The sequence below is a fragment of the Sitophilus oryzae genome, unplaced genomic scaffold, assembly GCF_002938485.1.
Source record: "Sitophilus oryzae breed Bouriz unplaced genomic scaffold, Soryzae_2.0 scaffold_1430_pilon_pilon, whole genome shotgun sequence".
In the NCBI taxonomy this organism is placed as follows: Eukaryota; Metazoa; Arthropoda; class Insecta; order Coleoptera; family Curculionidae; genus Sitophilus; species Sitophilus oryzae.
Window position 1 is genome coordinate 890,757 of NW_022146094.1, and position 24,776 is coordinate 915,532.

At 29.0% G+C, this 24,776-nt stretch overlaps 2 protein-coding genes across 2 annotated transcripts; both read right to left on the reverse strand.

Annotated features, from left to right (window-relative positions):
- Positions 1-2,820: 2,820 nt before the first annotated feature.
- Positions 2,821-16,767, reverse strand: LOC115876257 (cuticle protein 19.8-like). The gene is made up of 5 exons (XM_030891965.1): positions 16,622-16,767; positions 14,536-14,649; positions 13,944-14,109; positions 13,266-13,490; positions 2,821-3,431 (listed from the first exon to the last, which is right to left on the reverse strand). The coding sequence occupies exons 1-5, from the start codon at positions 16,637-16,639 to the stop codon at positions 3,340-3,342; spliced, it is 615 nt and encodes a 204-aa protein (XP_030747825.1). The 5' UTR covers positions 16,640-16,767; the 3' UTR covers positions 2,821-3,339.
- Positions 16,768-20,947: 4,180 nt separating this feature from the next.
- On the reverse strand, positions 20,948-24,603 carry LOC115876258 (cuticle protein 7-like). Its single transcript, XM_030891966.1, has 3 exons — positions 24,531-24,603; positions 21,737-21,955; positions 20,948-21,401 (listed from the first exon to the last, which is right to left on the reverse strand). Exons 1-3 carry the CDS (start codon positions 24,543-24,545, stop codon positions 21,090-21,092), a joined length of 546 nt encoding a protein of 181 aa, XP_030747826.1. The 5' UTR covers positions 24,546-24,603; the 3' UTR covers positions 20,948-21,089.
- Between the last annotated feature and the right edge of the window lie 173 nt (positions 24,604-24,776).

Genomic DNA, 24,776 nt, shown 5'->3' on the forward strand with positions numbered 1-24,776 from the left:
TAATATTAGTTTTGCATGAAAATGTATAGTTAATAATTAAGATATAGTATAAAACTACTTTTTACTTATGTAACTAAGTCCAATAATCACCTAATAGATATATACAGGAGGTGTGTTCATACCAGTCATTTATTAAAATATTTTTATTAATTTAATACAGGGTGTTTCAAAACAAATGCGAAAAACTTTGGGTGATTTCTTGTTCAAAAAAAGGGGGTTTGCTTTATAAACGTTAGTTTAAAAGTCAATAATTTGGGAGATATCACTTGGTACAAAGATGGCGAAAAAATAATTTTTTTATTTTTTTATCTTGAAACCAAAGAGATAGACTAATGAAATTTTATGGAAACATTACTGTTATATAAAAACACACTTTCTGGTAATTTTTTTCACTTTTAAAAATGAATGGAGGGGTTGAAATAAACCACTTATTCTTGTTAACGAAATTTAGAAAATCTTATCAAACACATGCAAATGCTTTTAATTTGGATAGTTTGTTTGTTTAGAAACTTTTTTATCTTCTTGTGTTCTTTTTGATAAAACTCACCGATTTGAAATTAAAAATAAAATGTAAAGCATTACATGTCGGGACAAAAACATTTTTAGATTAAGAATCTAGTGATAATAACGATAATAATAATCATCTAGATAATAACGTATTGCAGTAGAGTAATGTCAAATAAAATAATATACTAGGAACATCCTAAAAGTAACAGCGGCCGACTAGATTTTTTCCTAAAAATTACAGCAGCCCACTAGATTCTTTTTATCAGAAAATGTTTTTGTCCTGACATGTAATGCTTTTACATTTTATGTTTTAGAATTTCAAATCAGGTTAGTTTTATCAAAAAATACAAGAGATAAAAAAGTTTCTAAACAAACTAAACTATCTAAATTAATTTTTTTTGTGTGTTTGATAAGATTACTTCTTTAAATTTAAGTTAACAAGAATCTTGATAGGGTAGTTTATTTCAACCCCTTCCACTTCATTTAAAAAAGTGAAAAAAACCCTGAAAGTGTGTTTTTCATATCAGTAACGCTTCCATAAAAATTTTAATAGTTTATCTCTTTCGTTTTCAAGATAAAAAATAAAAACATTATTTTCCATAAATCTTTAATACCGCGATATCTCCCTAAATGGTTGACTTTTGACTGAACGTTTATGAAGCAAACTACCTTTATTTTGAACAAAGGAATCGCCCCTTGAAGTTTTTCGCATTTATTAAAATATTTTTACAATTTAATATAAATACAAATGCAAATTTAAATATTTTATTTTAAAGATATTTTTAGTAGTATTTATATGTTTTTTCTCATCTTTGAGACTATCGGTTTTATTTAAAAAATCTAAACAAAATAAGCATATAATCTTTTTACCATTTTGATGGTAATTGTATATCTATGAAAGAAAAATGATTTCTCATTAAAATACAATAACGATAATCGACAGAAAATACAGGAATCACTAGATCACAAACCGAAAAACATTATAAACAAATTAATTTCGACTATTTTCATTTAATTTGTTGTTTATATACCGTTAAATTATTGGTTTTGTTTTGAAGCACTCTTACTTTTCGTCAAAAATTTCTTTTTATTTTATATATAGATGAAAGTGAGGATTGTTTCTTCTGGTTTAGGTATATATATTTTAACTACCTACCAATCTATGAAATGATAATAATTATTTAAAAAAGAAACAGTTCAAAAATTAAACTATCGGCAACAATAGTCGTTTTAATGAATATTATACAGGGTATCCTAGAAATAAGTGCAAGTATTTTAGCTGGTAGTATAGTTCAACCCCAAAAACACGCCATGAGGTTTTTTCGCCAAAAGAAAATTTGAAAATTCGAAATTTTTGGAAATTTTTTCTTGATAATATGGCAACATAGGTATTAGATTAAATTTACAAGAAAAAAATCCAGAAAAGATCTAGTGGTTCTCAAAATTTTAGGAAAAAATATTTTGTTTTGAAAATTTTCAAAGTAAAATAACTCCGTTATTTTGGACCTATTTGAAAAACGATAAAGAGAAAATATGTTTCTTTTATCGAGATCTACCACCCTTTAAAATACTTGCACTTATTTCTGGGACACCCTGTATAACTAATGGAAATTAAACGAATTTTGGACTTTTTTTCAGTTAAAAAACATAATTTCTTAATAATATGGCAACATAGGTAGTAGATCAAATTTACAAGAAAGAAAACCCAGAAAAGAACCAGTGGTTCTAAAAATTTAAGCAAAAAATATTTTTTTTTGGAAATTTTCAAAGTAAAATAACTCGATTATTTTGAACTCATTTGAAAAGGATAAAGAGAAAATATATTTCTTTTATCAAGATCTACCAGCCCTGGAAATATTTGCACTTATTTAAGACTCACCCCGTATAAACACTAAAATATGCAGAATGTGGGTAACACAGGATGTGGCAACATTGCATACACCGTCAATAAATTTTCGATGAATGAATCTGCAGCTATAAAAAGTTTTTTTTTCAATTTTCAATGAAGTGTCAGGAAAAAAAAATTCTCAAAAATACCTCATCAAAAATATGTTAAAAATAAATGTAACTATAAAAACATTTTTATTATTATGGCAAATATATACAAAAATACGTACGATTTTAACAATCTTTGGTGAATATTAATAAAATATAACATAAAATACTCTAAATTTATATTAGTATAACGTGTGTACACTATTTTAATAATTGTACTTTACAATAAAAATATTTCTTATTCAATGTTTTGTTGTTTTAATAATACATTAATAATATTTTTTAAACTATACATTTCGATAAAAAAATATTTTCCATTTTGTATATTTTCTTACAAAATCTAGGTAAAAATATTAAATATATTTTATATTATTGTTAAAATATTATGTTAAACTTTGAGACATCCAAGCTATAATACAGAATTCAAAGAAAATATTTCGTATGTAAGTAAAGGCAAATCAAATGAAACCTCTGGCAATGTAAACATAACCTAACTTTATATAGACCACTTGAAATTGAAGAAAACGATATTTATCTTAAATAAATTCCTGCTTTCTTATACAGGGCGTTAACTTATATTTTAGCCGTTAGCTCTCTTGGTAGATATTAGTTTAAAAAAAAATGTTGAAGTATTTTGTCTGAATAATCACATTCTAACTTGCAAAATAACCAAAAAACATCAAAATTGTCCTGTATCTTCTGAATATTGTTGTATAGATATTTTTTCTGATGGTGAACACACTGTACATTAAATACTTGAGGCTCTTGTAAAGTGAATGAGAGCTGACCATATTAGGCCTCAACGAAAGTTACTGATGGATAATATCTTCATTTTTCTTAATAGTGACTGTGGATATCCCCGTAATAGTCGTAGTTTCCAGGGTAGGCATATGCTGTTTCGTAATCGTTGTAATAAGTTTTTGGAAAGCCTAAAAAACATAAAAAAATGAGGTTATTACTTAAAAAAATAAATAAAAAATAAGTCCAAAAAACATGCTTTTTTTTAAATATTTTAGGGTTTTTTTCGTAAACCCCACTGTTTACCAACGAGAATATTTTTCAGATGTCTTCTAACAGTACCGGCATATTTTATAAAAATAGTATGTACTCTTACTTAAGACTTGCCCTGTATCAAGTATAATATTTAAAACAAATACGTAGAATCGTATTAATCCCTCTTAATCCACTTATAATTAAATACCTCGAATTGATATTACATGAAACTAATAAATCATGCTTTTGTTTTAACTGAGGAATCATGTCAAAAACTGACTTAAATACATTCAAATAGATTTAATTTTTTTCTGTTTAAAAGGTTAAAAATAAGTACTAATCTGAAAACCCGAAACAAGGAACTAGAAACGATGTTAAAATAGTACTAGGAAATGTATATCTTAATAACAATAATCATGCAAGTGGTTTTTAATATTAAAGTGATTGAGAAACGTATCGATGAAACATATAAACAAAATTTTAAATCTGTAAAATAGCGAATTAAAAAGATCCTTGTCAGGAGTTGAGATCGTCTGACATTTAAAAAAGTACCCGGATTCTGATTTGAAGTGTATCTGTGGTATTTACCTTAATAAAAGCTTATCCTGTTTTTTACTGAACGTTTTGCAATATTCTCTAAGTCCAGAAGTTGTATCCGCTATAGTTGCTTTAAACTGAAGATGATAAAGATCAAAATGATGACGCTAGCAGATTTAGCTTGACGTCCAGAACTTTGAATCGAGACGATGGATTTATTGTAAGTTTATCGCTAAGAAACCGAAAAAAAAATTACAGTGAATTGCGCCTAAGGAACGGACATCTAACTGAACGAACTGTAAAGAAGAAGATTAAACGAAACAAATCTTATGACAAGAAGGCCTGCTTTGGGATTACATTTTACTAGGTGTGTTGATTAGGACCATATATTTAATGTAAAAATTACGAAAAAAATGTTAGTGTCTTCTTCAAAAACGAATATCTCCAACAAAAATAAGGCTATAGAGATAAACCAAAAAACAAACTATCGAGAAAGAATGTACCTAGATGATAAAATTATTTTTAAATTCCTTGCTATGTTAACTTATTCCACAGTGTTTTAAAAGTTCACAAAAATATCAACATACTGTTTTCCCTCATATAATTGACAGATGAAAATTTTCCTTTTTAATTTTCAAAGAGATACTAAAAAGTCAAATAATTCACCTACAAATTACTTTAAAAATCATCAAAATCGGCCCACTAGAAGAAAATATACAGGGTGGTCCGAACTGTATTCCGGAAACTTTGGCAGCATATTTTACAGATAAAAATAAGTAAAAAAGTTTGTATAAATGTACCTATGTTCTAAAATGCTCTAAATTTATTTTTATTTCGATTTTTTCTAAATAATTTCTGACGTAACGTCAATATTTGGATGAAAATTGGTGTCTGGGGTTTTTTTGACATAAGAAATTTGGATTTTGATGTCAATATGGCTCCTATTCTAGAGAGCGCCACCTACAATTTTTTTATCTGGTTTGGAGAGTAATAACTTTTCGTCCGTACCTATATAAAACTACTGAGTGAAAAATATACATTTCCATATACAGGGTGATTCAGATTTTACTAGAATAACTTCCGATTGGAGTAAAATGGCGCCAAAATTTGAATTAAGTTCTCCAAGGCATGCTGCTAATTAAGTAACATTTTTCGAACGCAGCCGAGCTATGTCCTGAATTTTGTGGAATATCTCGAAAACTAAGACGACAGATCAAAAAACTTTAAGAACAAGAAAAATTAGTAAAAAGACGGAAGGTATCAGAAAAAAAAACAAATTTATCCAGTGGCGTGCGACAAAAAAGTTCTACAAGATTCCGTGCAGTTGACACTCACAAAAACAACACCCTGTATAGCAATTAATCCAATTTTTTTCACACATATCAGCCACGTTGCCAATTTTAGCGCCATTTTACTCCAAGCGGAAGCGTTTTTGGAGTATGGTTTATAATTCAAAATCATTATTTCGGTTAGTTCTATCGAGATACCTGAAGTTATTCTAGTAAAATCTGAATCACCCTGTGTATTCCATATCAATATATGTCATTATTGACAAAAAATAAGCATGTTGAGTAGATACTTATTTGACCGAAATGATAAACTTTTTTTAAAATTAATCATAAATTTTTCTTCGAAAAAGTGATAATAAAACAGATTTATGATTTCGGTCTAATAACTATTTAGTTAACATGTTTAATTTATGTCAATGATGACAGGTATTGATAATATCGATTCCAAATATTTCGAAAACCATTACTTGTAGCGATTTTTAGCAAGAGGCATTTTTTACGTAAAAACACCGTAAATGTATATTTTTTTACTCAGTACTTTTATACAGGTACGGACGAACAGTTATTATACTTCAAACCAGTTAAAAAATATGTAGGTGGTGCCCTCTAAAATTAGGAGTCATATTGACATCAAAATCAAATTTCTCATGTCAAAAAACTCCCAGACACCTAATTTCATTCAAATATTGACGTTGCTTTAAAAATTATTTGGAAAACATTCAAATAAAAATGAAACTTGTACACCCTGTATCTCCGAAAGTAAGCATTTTAGGACATACATTTATACGAACTTTTTTACTCATTTTTATCTACAGAGTATGCTGCCAAAATTTCCGGAATACAGTTCGTACCACCCTTATATTTTGAGATAATAGTTCTATTCAATTGTCGCAAAATAGATACAACTCAAAATCTCCCTTCTTCGACGTACTATACTCTTCCTTACAAGGAACGACGACATGTAAATGGGCCTTTAGACATAGATTCCCAGCTTTGATGATTCCGAAATAAAAAATCTGACATTTGATCTCTAACATTCGTCCGTTTCGCTGTTCCTTTCTATAAGCTGATACCGTCTGCCATCATCGGTATAACCTTAAAATGTCATCTGTGAATTTTGATTGGTTGTTGAATCATCGCAATGACGCAACCGCCTAACGATGAAATGCATTGCGTTAATTTTGAATAAAAAATGCGGCAGAATCGATGGGAAATGTGGGTACGAACGAACTACTTTGAGAATATTCGTGATTTACGTTTTGTATGGGGATACGGGGAGCGCTACCACATAAGTTTCAGTATTTGACAAACAGAAAATAGTTTTTTCCTGTTGTTTGGAAAAATTGTTGTTTGGAGATACAGGATCCAACAACAACTCTTCGGAGATACAGGGTTTGTAGTAACGTCAATATTTGGATGAAAACTAGTGTCTGGGAGTTTTTTAACACGCGAAATTTGATTTTGATGTCAGTATGAATCTTATTTTTAGGGGGCGCCACTTACAAATGTTTAAACTGTTTTGAAGAGTAGTAACTTTCCGTCCGTACCTGTATAAAACTACTAAGTGAAAACATTTACATTTACGTGATTTTTTACATAAAAAAAATTAAAATGAAACTTCTAAACTCGGTATCCCCAAAACTAAGCATTTTAGGACATACATTTGTACGAACTTTTTTACTTATTTTTATCTGCAGAATATATTGCCGGCATACAGTTCGGACCACCCTGTATAGTCTTTATTTATAGTACGTAATCCATCATCGAGGTTATGTTTATATGTACCAAATTTTTTTGCAGATTTGTTTAAACCGTTACTAACTTGTACAGAAGAGGAAAATCACAAAAAAAACAGGTCAGATATTGGTATGAAAAAAGTTTTTTTAAAGAACATACATTCTTCTTCTTCTTAAAGTGCCAAGCAGATTCCTGCGTAGGCGACCGTCCATTTGCATCCTGTCAGATTTCTCTATTTAAAGCAGTATTTTGGAGAGACATAAAGTCATGTATTCCCGTCCATTGTCGAATGTTCCTGAGCCATGAAAGTTTTTTTCTTCCTATTCCCCTTTTTCCTTCGATTTTTCCTTGTAGGATAAGACGTTGGAATTCATAACGAGGACCACGCAGGATGTGTCCCAAATAAGACGTCTTTCTTTTCTTAATGGCGTCGAATAGTTCACGGCTAGTCAGACCGGCTTTTCCAAGAACTTCTTCATTTCTTACCAGGTCTGTCCAAGGGATTCTAAACATTCTTCTAAGAGTCCACATTTCAAATGCCTCCAGTCTGTTTATCGAGGTTACTTTAAGAGTCCAGGCTTCGACACCATACAACAAGACGGACCAGACATAACATTTAACCATTCTATATCTGAGTTGAAAGCTGAGATCATTATTCGTTAGGAATTTTTTAAGTTTAAGAAAAGTTGATCGAGCTTGTTCAATTCTGCTTCTGATCTCGACTTCTGGATCCCATCTGTTTGTAACGAGGCAGCCTAGGTATTTAAATTTTAAAGAACATACATAGATATCTCTAATTAAAAAAAGAACTTTCATCTATACAAAATATATAGAATCCTTAAGTGACTGACATACTAATTAATCTCGATCCTGCTTAAAGCGCTTGACGTAAAAAGCTGATTTTTGGAAAACGGATTGACTATAGGGTGTAGAGGTTCGATAAGGAGGGATTTTTCGAAATTCCAGTTCCAAGGGGGCGAAACCACCCCTCAAATATTACAATATTTTTTATTTAAAAAACGGTCAAGTTTCCGAAAAAACGCCTAAACACGTATATTTTATTTTGTTTTTTTACATATTTTAAGATTTTTTAAAAATGTATACATGGTGTTTCGAAAAATCTGGTCATTGATTAATCAATCACGATCCGGCTTCAAGCGCTTGACGTAAAAAGCAAATATGTGAGAAAATTTTATCCAGTTTGTATGTTAATGGAAATTCTTGCTTTGCTTTATCATCACCATTACAAATGATTAATTCGACACGAACGAAGTCGCTTGGGTACACGCTAGTATTTTATAAAATATATAAAAAAGCTATATAAAGAAAAAATCTATTAGCTAGTATTTTTCTGATATTTAATCTGGTTCAATACGTTATTTATATCAATAATTTCGCTACCGTTATTACCACATAAATTTATAGAGAGATTATCTAAGAAACGCAATATTATTATTTATACCATTTATTAAAGTATTGCACTCCGCCTTATTGTTATACTTATTTTTAATACCAGCGCTGAATAACAACAAATCCGTTATAAGAGTATAAGCTCGTAATATTACGGTAATGTTTATTTAAATTTCGTAGTGTTTTGGTTTAAAAGAAAGTTATATAATAAATGAGTCTATTAAAATACGAGGGTCATATCAAATTTACAAGACTTTATTTTAGTTTGCATATAGACTTTATGTAGCAGCACTTGTTTATAAAAAAAACTTTTTTTTTTTGAAAATTTTGTATTTTTTCAAAAACAATTGGATTTTCTTTTTAATTTTTAGTTATAAACATAATATCTATGTAATGATATAATGGCAATACAGAAAATAGATTAAATTTAAAAGATCGAAAACTCAAAAAAAATACAGTGGTTCTCAAAATTAAAGCAAAAATATTTCTTTTTAAATTATCTTCAAGTCAATTATGAAGTCCAACTTATTTGAAAAATAGTAGAGGAAGAATATATTTCTCTTATCGAGTTCTACCATCTCTAGAAATATTTGCATTTATTTAAGACTAACCCTATATATTACCTATTATTTAGACAGAGGTAGGTAACTATTTCAAATAAAATTATTTAAAATAGCCATACAAAATATCCATTTTCTATTTGGTATTTTAAATACAATTTTAAAAAGTATTTTCTACTTTGTTTTTTAAATAGTTTTTCTATTATCTATTTTGTATTTTTATTTTAAATACATTTCAAAAACCATGTTACCCACCTCTGCATTTAGATAAATTTGATTAACCCTTGTATATCACGTATGGCTCTAAAGCTGTCTGGAATAACATATTTAACTAAAGTAAATGTTGATTTATGCAGACGGTATATACATATATTTGTGTTTCTTTAGAACATGACGAAAAAAACCTTTTCACGCTATTCAAATATTGGCGAACACTTGTTTTTAATAAGACAATCGCACTTCAGCTTGCTAAATACTATTTGTTATAAGAAATATAAACGAATGTTTCTCCAAAAGACTTTTGGGTTTTTCGCCACTGTAACAAAATCTACAAAATAAAATGAACAGTGCTTTCCATAAAATCAATATAATAAAAAATATACGAAATAATAAACATGTACTGATTTCTTTCGAAAATCGACAACTATGAAACTATGATCCCTTCCCTGATATAAACAGTACATTGTGAGACAGGAAATTGTAGAGAGAAACAAGCCCTATAACATAGGATACAACATTTTAATGAACAGTGCTTTCCATAAAATCAATAAAATGAAAAATATAGGAAATAATATACAAGTACCTACTGATTTCTTTCGAAAATCGACAACTATGAAACTATAAACCCTTCCTGGACACAAACGGTACATTGTGAGACAGGAAATTGTAGAGAGAAACAAGCCCTATAACATAGGATACAACATTTTAATGGACAGTGCTTTCCATAATGTTTAAGAAAACGATAGTTTCTATGATGAGAAAAAATGTGACATGTTGCATAAAATCAATAAAATGAAAAATATACGAAATAATATACATGTACTGATTTCTTTCGAAAATCGACAACTATGAAACTATGTTTTTTTAACAAAATTTGCTGAAAAATATAGTTCCAAAATTTTAAAAGGTACAACATTGCAAGTTAAATAAAAGCGTATAACAGGTATTGTATTTTTTCTCCACACACATGCAAATATAATTGTGGAATCTAATTTAATATTCTAGACGAATTTTCGGGTACTCGTTAAGTAGCAGCAGGACTAATTTCGTAAATATCAAGGCTGCATGATAAGTAATCCAGTTTGACATTATAAGAATCCTTACGAAAAAAAAACACAATTAAACAGGTTTTTAAAACGAAATGCCACATTTCTTTGCTGGCGAGCATTTCCGATTATTGTGTGTCTGAAAAATGGCACAAAAAAACTGTAGCACTTATAATAAGTCTTCGAAGTCAATTAGCATACGTGTGTGTATGCTAATGTATGGTACTAAATTATTTATGAACCTACTCCTTTGTTTGATTTAATTGATCTTTGCTTGTATGTCACTATTAAAGATATGTACATCAGTTCTCAGACAAATGATATAATTAATTAAATCTTAGGGTAAAAAACAAAGGTACCTAAGATATACAAACAAGATGTAAACACAAAAATGCTAGGTTGTACCTTATTTATTAAAGATCTATTTATATATATTATTAACTATTATAAGATATTTATTAACGAGAATCAGATGCACAATTTAATTGTCTATCAAATTATCCCCATGGACTATTGACATTTTAGATTATTTTTAAAGATGTACCAAATTTTTAAAGAGTACAGATACTAATATTGTCGATATAATTCGTTTATTTCATTAAAAAATAAAAAAAACTGTTTAAATATTTGTTAAAGAGGACCAATTAATATGATTCCAGTATTCAAACTACATTAACTGACTGTTTGCGTTGATTAATAATAATTGCTCCAAATACTAAAAAATTGAATTTTGTATGGGCATTAGACAGTGTGATAAAAAGTAACACCTTAAAAATGATATTTCATTTTTTAATAAATGCTTATTTATAACAACAAAGACTTTAATTTGATAACTTATTATTATATTGATTTCTGACTCAAAAATCCACATTTATTTATAATAATTTATTAACGAACACAATTAAGTATGTCATTAATTAGTATATGGGCGGAAATAATGGTGTTATATTTAATTAATGATATACTCTTTTATAAAGATTTAAATAGTTTTCTTTTTGCATACAAATGGGCTAGTAATATACGATAATATTACTAGTCTGTATATTTTGTACATTTGTTGCTTTAAAAACAATCTAAAATGTCAATATTCCATGGATATATTGATAAATGAGGTCTAAATTATAAGAAAATGCATTTTCTACGAAAACTTGAAGGGATAGGTAAAAAACGGTATAATACAATTTGATAGACAATTTAATTGTGCCTCTGATTCTCCTAAAATATACAGGGCATTCCATTTAAATTAAAGAAGTTATTGCCGTTTGAAGCTAATAATTATTTAAAATAAATTTTTAGACACTCTGTATAAGGTAGTATTATTTTTATTATTGCAACACAATAACTGATCAATAAATAAACTTCATTAAATATTTAGTATTAAAAACATTGATACCCTTGGAGGAATGAAGCTTTAAAATTTTACTGCAATTTCACAAAATTGAAAATATTTCAAAACGGTAAGGTTTAAGTATAATAAAGCTTAATCAAATTTACCTTTATTTTAATCGTAGAAATTAAAAATGTAATAATATACAGGGTGTTCCATTTAAAAAAATACAACTTTGATATTTTTTATTTATTTGGGACACTCTGTATCTTGTAAAAATATTTTTAAATTGTAGCTCTAATAGTCCTTCAACGAACCCCAAGCTTACAATTTGTAAAAATCTCATCGTTTAGCTACAATACTCCGTGTCGTATGTGGTGAACAACCCTGTATAATTGGAGAAATATTGATACTGTATCATGTAAGTCATCTATAATTACATTGAAATGTATTGCCCAATTTTTTTCGACATATATTCATTCCGCTTTCTTTAACAATTTTCAATTTAGTAAGAAAATAGAAAGCCAATTGTCAAAAACATATAACCCCGAAAAAATGAATTGAATAATTGGCTGCTATTGTTTTATATATCACACAGAATATAATTACAACCATCCAACCCTAAATACGAATTATCTAAAAATGGAAAAATTAAATTAATAAAATATGTGAAACCGTATAGGATGATCCCCTAATATTAACTAAATGATCCTTAAAATTAGTAACAACCAAACCAAACCCCATCTCGTTTTTTTATATCTGAAGCAATAAAAAATTTATAGTATTTATAGTGATTTTTTTAAATTATAATAAATTTGTTTAAATTAAGCATTTTTTATTAACTGCGGAAATAGTACCTCATGTACTTTTTAGTACCTGACTAAAGAAAAATGTTTGATTGCGTTTTGAAACTTTTGTGTGGGTGAGACTTAAATATTTTTATTAGTTATAAATATTAATTTATCTTATTTTATGCTACTGTCACAAGCAATTTTACCCCAAATGAAAATTAATTTAATTATAATTGCTATATATTTTAGTTCAAAGAACAAATATGTTTAATCACTGCCATCTAGTAAAGATTTATATGCAGTATTACAGAACACTTTATTTTATTAGTATTGCAAAGAAATGTTATGTTTCTTTATTATATTAATTTTATTCGCTATTATTTCAAACTTATGTATATACAAACCGTCTAAAATGTCTGTTAATTCATTGTCAATCAATTCATATTGATATTTTCGTAAGAAAAATTAACAAATGGAAGCAAAATTATACTAAAATAGAGGTGGAGTGGTTATTCACCCTTTTTCTTTGGATGGTATTTCCTACTTTAACAAGCAGACAAGTACCAGAAAAGGCACTTATCTCTACCTTCCTTAAAATGGATGGTACTTTCAAAATGCAGTACAGGTTCCGGCGAATAATTTATAAAAAAGATAAGAGATAATCTATTCTCAAAAAAGATCAATTCCTCCAAAAAACATGGGAGTTTTTAGCACTATTTGTTTTCCACAAAATTTGTTTTTTTGAATGTTTTTATGTAATAATAACATAAAGCGTCAGTACTATTTTTTAAAAGTATACTACCAGTAAAATGAATAGAAACTTGTTAAAAAAAGTAAAAATACAGAATTCTTACCTATCGGCGTGGTGTACTTCACGATCGGCTTCTGGTACTGTATGCTAGGTGTCGCGGCCGGTAGCGATTTATAAACAGGTACCACTTGCTTGACGTATGTCGGTACGACTTTTTTGACGTAAGTAGACACAGGTGGCGCTGCCTGTACTACAGTTTCCGGTACCAGATGTTGTTGCGGCTCGATATGGACAGATGGCCCACTTTTGGAAACGACAGCGTTGAAGCCTGAAAACAGTCAGGAAGTAGTACCATTGTTTGAAGAAAAAATCTGTTAGTATTGTGTATTTTTTCGAGATATTTATCAAAGAATTTGATAAAAGAAATATTGTTATGTAAAAGATTGTAGATTAGATTGAATGTAATGAAAACACCCTTTTCTATAGGAGATAGATGAAAACTAATATCGATGTCTGGAGCTCAATTTTCATCAAAAACATGATGGTGAAAACCGCACATCAATATCTGTTACCGTTTCGGAGTTACGGGGTGTTTTACAAAAATATGCATTTTTAACAAATCGCTGTAACTTTTTTGTTATGGAAAATTTTATATTTCTATGAAAACATTTCCAAAGCACCCTTTTACGTAGAATGCTTCAAAAATGTTCAATCAAATGTAAATTGGTCTAATTTTCTTTTTTGATGATACTAAAAACAAATTTTCTAAAAAAAATGTTACCATTTACAGGATCGGCTACGTAATTGACTGTTCTGATGGAACCATCGGGTTCAACCAATGAGTACTGCCCTTTGACAACTTCACCATCACGTACTTCCGTCTGTGATTTGTGATCTCCTGTCTGAGGATCTGATACTCCATATTTAAAGGCGTATTTTGGATGAGACTAAAAAAAGACAATACTAATTTTTACTCTTGTTCTTAGGCGCATAAGTGCTTTACTTTTATGCCTAGGCGTTAAAATTACTTTTTTATATTGACAATCACGTCGCAAAAATTAATTCTTTTGTGACGTTTGTGACTCAGACGACAATAGGTCTCTTGACAAAACATATGGCTGTCAAATGCCTTGGCAAAAGTGCCTTGACAAAACATATGGCTGTCAAGTGCTACCTGAATAAGCCTTAGTGTAGAACTTTAGTAGAGAATGTATAATATACAGTACAATACACAGGGTGTTGGAATTTTAAAAATATATACCAAAAATAATGTAATATTTTTTGTTCACTTTTGTTCATTTTTTGTTCACTTTTGTTCAAAAAACTAACGATATTTTTATTAAAAAAAAACATTAAAAACTGTTTATACTCACGTGATAATCTACTTCTTCAGGCACATACTTATACTTATAATGAGGATCCTCTTCTTGCGAAAGAATTCCGCCGTGTATATTTGGTACCAACGAAAATACACCAAAGATTATTACCTAAAATAATTGAAAGTACCGTCACGTTAATTTATCATCACATAAATAATTTTTGGTAGTTGCTTTAATACATGACAGATGTCGATGTGAGAAATTGAAGTCAAATAAAATTTTTGTTTGCCAAAAATTCCAGTGCTTACCATCTGACACTTTTACTTTTGGTAAAAAATAATTATTTACAGATGTTGAGCAATATCTACAGGGTTTTTCAAAAACATGTTTGTTAAAACTTTTTTAGAATAATATTTATACACAATCCAGTATGTTTTGTGCAAAAGATATCTCGAGATGCACTTTATTTTGAAAAATTTATTTTCATATTTTTATTTTTTATTTTTTTCGTTTTTTTCCTGACTTTTCTGATTTAACTCGAAGTAGCTAAAATTTTTATTGGGCTAGAGTCTTTACCAACTTGCAAATTGAATACTGTTGAAAATATTTCCTATAAATTTATACAGGGTGTGTCTTAAATTAGTACAAATATTTTTAGGAGTGGTATATTTATATTCCAGAAAATTTTGTATTTTTCGAAAAAAAAAATAATATATATTTTTTTTATTTTCGGTTAAAAAAACATAATATCTTGATAATATGGCAACATAGGTGGTAGACTAAATTTAGAGGAAATAAATCCAGAAAAAGTCAGTGGTTCTGAAAATTTAAACAATTTTTTTTAAATTTTGAAAGTAAAATAACTCAGTTATTTTGGATTTCTTTTGAAAACAGTAAAGAGAAAATACTGTAACAGAGAAAAAAACAGTATAATGCCATATCAGAGCCTATGTTTAAATATACGATTTTGAGCGACAACCCCGATATATTTCCTAAAAAAACCGCCATCAGTAAATTCCACGATTTTTAAATTCTATATTAAAATTTTAAATCCTAATAATTCCACATTTAAATCTAACACTTTTTTAAGATAATTTCAATTTTACGTTAAAAATGAGGGGAAAAAACCTTCACCCATCTTCGGAAGCAAAAAACCAAAAGAATAAGGAAGAAATGATTTCAAATGTAACTAGAACACTTTAGATTTTTAGCATACACCTTTATTAAAAATCGTTAACGTTCGAATTATACAGGGTGAGTCTTCAATAAGTGCAAATATTTTCAGGGCTTGTAGATATCGATCAAAGAAACATATTTTTTCTCTTTACCGTTTTTGAAAATTTCCCAAAAAAAATGATGGTTTAACTTTGAGAACCACTAGATCTTTTGTGGATTTTCTTTCTGGTAAATTTAACCTACTGGCTATATTGCTATATTATGAAGAAATTATGTTTTTTAACTAAAAAAAATTCCAAAATTTTTTTCCAAAAAATTCAAAATTTTTCAAATTTTTTTTTTACAAAACTAAATCGTATTTATGTGTGGTCGAAATACACTACCTATATATTTGTACTTATTTAAGACTCTACCCTGTACTGACTTTATATAAAATCAAACGACAAATTAACAATTTACTAATGAGGTAAAACCAAAAAAAAAGGTTAAAATTTCTGTATATGAAATATTTTTTTTGAATTTTGGTGATGCTGTTCAACGGAAAAAATCAAATGAGCGATAGCCATACATTCCAGAACATCTACAGATGACTAAACAATACATTTATTTATATTTGATTGGATTAAAAAAGCCTCTTTTATGTTTCGTTTCGAGGCCTATCAGTTCTTTAATTATAATAATGTTTCCAGTTAATATACCTGTACAAAAAGAGACCACTGACCATCTAGTTTCCATTTAGATTCAAAATAGTGGTATTTTACAAAAAAAAATAATAAAATTTATGATCATTCAAATGGGTGAAAATAGTGTATACTTATTCTTATAGACACGTTTTCCAAATTCTAATATCACTAAAACACTTATATTTTTATCACAAAAAACTTCAAACAATTTCAGACTTCATCGGCTTCTCCACAATCGACACCTTTTTTTTCAGTTGCAATTAATTAAAACAGCTAATTACCGTTAAACTGCTGTGCATTTTTAATCTTTTTTTTTCTCGCAAAAATTCTTATTAAAATATGCGCTATTCGGAACGACTGACACACTTATTCCTCCAAACAATGCTTATATGCTGTGCTTGGTTCCCAGCGCACAGGAACCCCACCTTGGAACCTATGATGTGAGTCTATGGTGCAATTTCGCTTTTAGCGACCCCCAAGGCAAGGCTGCCCAAAATCCTCACGACGGACAGACAGACAGACGGTCCTTTGACAGCTCAAAATTTATGCTACACAAAGAGAAAAATCTGCTATAATGGTCTATACACAATATATATTTATACGATCGAAAAAAAACGCGTCAAAGACGGCTGAGAATGACAATGGATGATAATTTTGGGGAGGTCAAACCTTAGACGACTTTTTCATTTTATATGGATTGTCATTTCCCAGCCGTCTTTGACGCCGTTTTTTCGATCGTATTTGTGTATAATCTATGTGTAATATCTTTTTTAATAAAGGCTGAAAAACATATATTTTTTATTTATTAACAACGAAAGATGAAAAAGAAAAAGAAAGAGAAAAAGAAAAAAGAGAAAGAGAAAGAGAAAGAGAAAGAGAAAGAGAAAGAGAAAGAGAGTACAACCTAACAAAAAATGTAATATACAAAATACCATGTGAATGCAATAAATTTCTAGACCTTTAAATGTTCAAATTAAAGAACATAAAGATTATTTAAGAAAGGGAGATTTTCACAAATCTAAGATTTGTCATCATTCATGGGACACAGGGCACAGAATAAATTTTAATAACGCCAAAATTATAATGAAAGAAACGATAGCCTCTAAAAGAAAAATAAAGGAGGCTTTTTTAATACAATCTAATAAAAATAAATGTATTGCTCATGCATCTGTAGATGTTAGTAATGTATGGCAATCGCTTCTTTGATTTTAAAGAACATAACATACGTAAAAATTAAAAATAATCATATAGAAAGTTTGGGGCTTTTTGGTTTTACCTTATTAAGTAATTCTTATCAGGTAGTAATTGTTAATTATGAAGTTTAACATGATATAATGTCATTTTAACAGAACGTCAACGGTTTTTGTAGATGTATCTGTTTTAAAAAACTAAAGTGTTCTAAAGATTTTTTTCAGTGTAGATGATTTTCAGGCGTCTACTTCATTCAGTTCACTCAGCTATAATTATAGCAATTAGTGTGATAATGAGACGGACCATTGTCTTCGGGAGGTTTTATTTGGTGTTGATTTTGCAATAGAATACAACTTTAACTATTTAGATAATCAGATTACGCGCTGACGTGAATTCCGAATTATCTATTCAAGAAGATCGAAAATAGACATTATGATGATCTTTTTTATTGACAAAACCATTAAATAAAATACAAACCCCAAGCCATACGCAGAATATATTATACACAATTATAACAACAATTCCATACATACGAGGCGTTTCGGAAAAAATAAGAAAGATAAACACATATTTTTCTTTTTAAGGGAAAAAACAACAAAAGATAAAAAAGAAAAAGAAAAACAACGAAAGATGAAAATGAAAAAGAAAAAGAAAAAGAAAAAGAAAAAGAAAAAGAAAAAGAAAAAGAAAAAGAAAAAGAAAAAGAAAAAAGAGAAAGAAAAAGAGAAAGAAAAAGAAAAAGATAAAAGAGAAAGAAAAAGAGAAAGAAAAAGAAAAAAGAGAAAAAATAGAGAAAGAAAAAGAGAAAGAGAAAGAGAAAGAGACTACTTTTAAATATAATTATGGAAGAATCAATATAGAAAAACACAAATCAGAAAAGCAATATTCTTTTATCAAGCAGAAATACGCGTAATTTTTGATTTAATCGTTTTGACTTATTAGTAATTGCAACAATTACAATTAATAGCGATTTTCTGCCTGGCTTAGTATACATTAGTTATGTATGCGATTTAGTTCTACATCTATTTAAAGAACTTTTAATTGGTGCTAATTATGTCATTATGCGAAGAGCCATTACAATAATAGCTGTACGAACATTTTTTTTAATTTTCTTTGCGTGCATTAAAAAAATTGTAACGGCATTGAAAAATATGAATTTATAAACATATTTCAATGTTTGTTTTGGTTAATTAATATATAAATATTGATATTGACTATACAGAGTGTTCTAAAGGCAGCACGGATTTAGAAATATGGAGAGAAGCAATGATGATTAAATTAGAGAAAATTTGAGCTTTGCTGCACTCTACGACCTGGTGTTTCTTTTGTGTAAAAAAAACTTTCACTCTAATCAAACATTATCTAAAAAGGAAACAAAAAAATATCTCTTAATAATTTTACAACCACATACTTATGCAATGTGACAGATGTCAGTAAAACTATAAATACAGTTCAAACCAAATAAACTTTTTGAGCATTTTGTACTTCTATTTTGAGCATACTGTACTTTATTCATAAACCAACTTCGATTTGTTATATTTGACCATACCTATTTCAATTTATTTAAGGATCTGCTTTTTTCTAGATATTATTAAAATTAGTCAAGCAATTTACATAAAAAATAAGTACCTAGTCCATTCCTCCACGCATTCGCGATAATATCAGCTTATTAAATCTTTTGTCTAGATAAAGTTGATAAAATTTAATTGTTTCTAATGTTCCTTTAATGATGTGTTGCATAAATCTTACTAAATAAGTCTATTTTCTTTCAACAGTGACATTGAAGAATGTTTGTTTTATTTAAAGCTCTATTTATTTGTTTTAGATTAAGTTAAATATAAGAAAATGGAATAGCGCCAACATAATTCTAATTCAGAAGAAGATATCAGAAACTAGCATACAAGATATTTACAAAAATAATAAACAACAGAATAAAAAACACACTAGAAGCTGCACAACCACGAGAACAAGCAGGCTTTAGAAGAGGCTTCAGCACGATCACATACATGCACTAGAGAAACTATCAGCTGAACAAAAGTATACGAACTTCCACTGGCCATAGCTTTTATAGGCTTTGAGAAGGCTTTCGATGTGATATATCCTAAACAAGGCATTGACAGGCCTTCCGTCAACTGGATTGGACCAACAAGGGATTAAAAACAGACGAAAAACGAACACAAATTAAAGAACTAAATACAGCCAGCAATAAAGTAGGTCTCAAAATAAATTTAGCAAAAACTAAAGTAATGTTCAACGAACTAGTTGACAGAAATGTATTTTTTTTTCATAGCAACTGTTAAAATTGCCTAATATCTTTCAAAAATAGTAGATACAAAAGTACTTTAACGGTAGATTAAATGATACTTTAACAGCGAGGATAGGTTAAAAACTTTATTTCTTCTCGCACGTATTTTAATTGCTTCCATTTTTGAAAATTTTTGTATTCCTTTTCATAAGTTATTCGCGATTTAAATTGGAAGTGAAAAAATGGAAGTAGTTTGGATATGGCGTTTGTCGCCTCAGCCTGAATATCTGTTGGTAATTTACTCAATTCGTTTTGAGCCATTTCTCGCTCCAATTCAATCAGCAATCGACACGAAAGAGAATTGAAAAATATTGACTCAAAACTGACAACTAAAGAGACAGCTTTATTTATTTGTCAAATTACATAGAAACCAACGCCAACCCAGCACAATATTTTTTCTACTCGTAATAAATTCCTTACCAATTTATCGTCTTGTATAAAAAATAACTATTTCTGGACTGGTATTATTTTGAAAGATATAATAACGGAGACAAAAAATGAGCATAAACTATAAAAAGAAATGAGATATATTTTTTTTGGGGTGATTATATAATAGTGTTACTTATAATTAATTTGAGAATATGTGAAATAAAGCATATTCTTATTATAACACTTTCTCAGAATCCTTTCAGTCTTCCAAATAAATTTAAACAAAATGAACTTATTTAATCTATTCTATTTATAACACAATTTAGCTATTATATAAACAAAGTAAGAATGTATTGCAACATTTTTTTTCACCTTGTCTGAGCTGTGAGAAATGTGCCAAACAAAATCGTTAATGAAACACTGTCATTGTTTTAACAAAATACTTTGTATAATTACTAGGTACTGGTAAAAAGTCATTTAAAGGTGTAAAATTTTGTTTACAAATAGTAGATACGTTTTCAGAGTAAACAAAGTTACATATTCAGGAAAATAAGTTCATGAAAAACAACATTAATTAATGCTTTCAATCAAAATATAGCAATGAATTTTTTGAAGTGAGTCCAAAAAGCAAATAATAAAAAAGATTTTTCTCTTGTAAAGATAATCCGGAGACATATATACTGTAAATACCTTTTTTTAATAGAATTATTGACTTCATTTACAAAATAAAACCAACACAGTATCTAATTTTTAAATAATTTATTTCTTACGGCTTACAAAATTTACAGTACGTTTTGAGTTACCAGATTTTGTGCCAGTATTTTTACACTAAACCTACGTAATTTACATTGTTTGTCATGCTACAAGCGTACTTAAAGCTTCTTCTAATAATGCTTATACGCTCCACCAAGTATACCATGACCAAACCCACCATGGTATGCTGGAGCAGGAGCGTAGGCTACAGGCGCAGCAAACTTGGCTACCCCTGGATGGTAACCTGGTCCGATTTTCTTGACCACAGCGTTGAAGCCGTTGTGGTCGTCGGCGGTGTAGTGGACTACACGGATCGAGCCGTCAGGTTCGGCAACGCTGTACGATCCTTTGACTACGTCGCCATCTCGTGTCTCGGTTTGGGACTTACTGTCACCGGTGTATCCGTCCGCTACACCGTAGTTGTATGAGTATTTCGGATGGGCCTAAAAAGAAAGAAAAATTATTTTTAATATTACGTAAAGGATTTTTTTACTTTCAGTTAACTGACTGTGTGAGCACAGATTATAAACTTTGTTTTTTCTTTATTGTTTTTCGTTTTTCGAACAAAATTCCGATAACTATAAATTAAAACATAAATATTAACTCTCTTGTTAATACCACCTCACGTAAAGGAAATAATACCTAGCCTTATTAACGTCCATGCACGCTATTCGGTTTAGCGATATTTATAAGATTTTTATCTGTATACATATAGTATACCTAATCTGTAGTGTGAATTTAAAAAAGTTAAAAAAAAAGTTTATAAAAAGGTTCTTACGTAATAGTCTACGTCGTGACCATGCTCTCCTGTGGAATATGGCACAGGTCCCCCAGGTGCCACAGCTGCATATTTTGGCACGGCCGCAGCAATGGCATATGCAGGAGCTGGGGCATATGCCACTCCGCCATGTCCTAGGGCTGCATCTAGGGAATAACTACCATAATGGCCAGCGAAACCTGCTTGGGAAATAGCTGCTAAACTTATAAGTACCAGTGCCTGAAACAAACCAAACAAAATAATTGTTATTAAAAAAATATCCTTCAGTATTTCAGTTAATCATTAAAAATATAAATAATAAAAATAATTCAGTCTATCGAACTATTCACTGACTCTTTTTGACGAACTATATACAATACCTACTTATACAGGGTGAATCTTAAATAGATGCAAATTTTTTCACGGCTGTTAGACTTCGATAAAAGATACATATTTTCTCTTTGCCGTTTTTCAAATAAGTCCAAAATAATCGAGTTATTTTACTTTAAACATTAAAAAAAAACATTATATTTTGCTTAAATTTTGAGAACCACTGTATCTTTTCTGGGGCTTCTTTCTTGTTAATTTAATTTATTACCTATGTTGCTATACTATCAAAATATTAGGTATGTTATTTAACTAAAAGTTAAAAAAAAATCCAAAAAATTCAAATTTCACAAAAATTCAAAAAAAAATAGAAAATATTTGCACTTATTTCTGGGACACCCTGTATAATATATACTATTTAAAATATTTGCACTTATTTAGGACTCACCCTGTATATATTTTATAAAAAATTAAATCCAATAAAACATTTGATGTGAACGAGTTGTATAAAATATCCTGGATGCAGGACAAGGATTTTCTTGGATAGATAATCGTCTTAACTATTTACACAGACAAATAAATCTACGTCAACACCATAAAAGAAAACCAAACTGTCTGAGATTTATTCTGCTACATTTAACGCCGCCTTAAATCTAGTTAAGAAATCTTATCCACGATTTACAGTCATGCCATGGTACTGCTACCATTTCAGTACCTTGATCTACTACTTAGGTAGGTACGTGTGAGCGAGAAAAATCAGTTCCCAGAAAAACTTTTATCTCTTTGCAGAGTAAATTTTCCTTCGTGACATCGCGATCGTGATATACCAAACTGTTTTATGCTTCTCTTTGTTTCCAGCACTATTATCTATTACGAATTTGCGCCATAGTGAAGATCGCTGATAAATTAGTTCGTGCTAAATGATATGTAGAACTTTGGAAAATTCTAGAATTAAATCGTAGTAAAGGATAAACTATATTTGATATCAATTAAACTTTGATGACTAACTGGAATTTAAATTTCGCACTGGGGATTCAGGTGGTGCGAAAAAAACCTCATAAACGTGTTCCTGGGGTCGAAATATACTACCCCTGAAAATATTTGCACTTATTTAACACTCACCCTGTATATTCTTCAAAATCTATAAACTGATAAAATGTTCTTAAATTAATATATTTATTGTGATACAACCCGTACATTAGAGGATTTTAAAGATATCATTTAGATACAAATTTAATTTTTTATGAGGAAAAGCACGATCGAAAAAAAAACGGCGTCAAAGACGGCTGGGGAATGACAATCCATGACAATTTTGTCGAGATTAATCTCTAGACTTAAAATTGACACAAAACTTAATTATAGAAAGATCTACACAGATCTATTTCTAAAAAAATATTTTTTCTAAACTACAATAATTATTTTAAAATACACCATTTAAAAATAATATTTACTCTGTATAAAAATAAATTACAGTCTTCTTAAGGCCCACTGGCAGAAAGCGCCATTATAAAATGAAGAAAAATAGGATGTCTAGACCATGGTCTTGCCAATTATCATCGATTTTCGTTCACCAACCATCTTTGACGCCGTTTTTTTTTTCGATCGTATGGTATTTTAAGGGGTACTTTTTTAAATATTTTTCACTGTCTGACACTTCAATGTGCTCATTTTATACAGGGAGATAGAAAAGCATTTATAAAATCATGAATTGAGAATATTAATGCAGGAAATAGTCTGTAGGTTGTAAAGGATTTATTTTCTGTACATTTTCCAAATAGGCCAGGACAGTTATTAAAGAATATAAAAGTAAAAAGCAGAATTCCAACAGGAACAGCTACTAAGGACGGTGAATATAAAAAGAAGAATAATATTGATAATGATCATCAAGAATTATTAAATAAAAATGAATGAAATATTCTGTTGCAAGTGGATGATGAAAAACAAGTTAGTACCAGAACCAGAATACTTGGAGAAATAGTCGAAAAACATCGTACCACTGCCTAGCGAATTTTATAAACTACTTAATTTTGAGAATTGTTTACTGTTTAATAAATAAAATCTTTTGAAGCATTTTACTTACCTACGAAATATTTTTTTTGAATATTGAATTTTTAGAGTTCCTATTATGTTAAGGGTGTACTTTTGTAACTTTTTATAGATAATATAGAGATTTATAGAATAATAACTTAGATAGATATTTTTGACAGCTTGTGATTGTTATGTTTGTTTGACCAGGACCGGACTATATTAAATTTTCGCCTAATTTAGTAATTTTGTATCTACCAAAGATCATAACTAAAAACAAAATCGTATCAATTAGTCAAAATGAACAATGTACTTCATTTTAAGAAGTTCTTTAAAAAGTTTCAAATAATTTTTTCTGTTAAATAAAATGGGGAAAACTTATTTATCTTTTTTAAAATTTACTTGGGAATAATACTCATATCTCTTAAGTTTTGTAAAAATATAATGGATATAGGTTACTTACATTTAATAACGCCATAATTGCAAACCGAACAATACTAGAAATTATCCCCACACAACTATCTTATTTATATTAGCAGACTCCCTTACTACTCTTCATCTGAAAGAAGCCTTTTCAAGGTTTTTATCTCGTATCTATAGCATTTACGAGGAAATTCTCATTCGAGACCAGATTTTTAATGCCATACGTAACAGTAATCCCAGACAGACATCATTCATGATCTCCAAATAGGTACTATGGCGTACAAAT

Bases quoted from the DNA above. Each gene is read 5' to 3' on its own strand.
- LOC115876257 (XM_030891965.1), bottom strand. The intron at 13,491-13,943 runs GTAACATTTTTT...GACTGTTTTCAG, and splicing joins CGTAGCCGATCCTGTAAATG to GCTTCAACGCTGTCGTTTCC. The intron at 3,432-13,265 runs GTAAGAATTCTG...TATGTTTTTTAG, and splicing joins GAAGTACACCACGCCGATAG to GCTTTCCAAAAACTTATTAC.
- LOC115876258 (XM_030891966.1), bottom strand. The intron at 21,402-21,736 runs GTAAGAACCTTT...CTTTCTTTTTAG, and splicing joins GTCACGACGTAGACTATTAC to GCCCATCCGAAATACTCATA.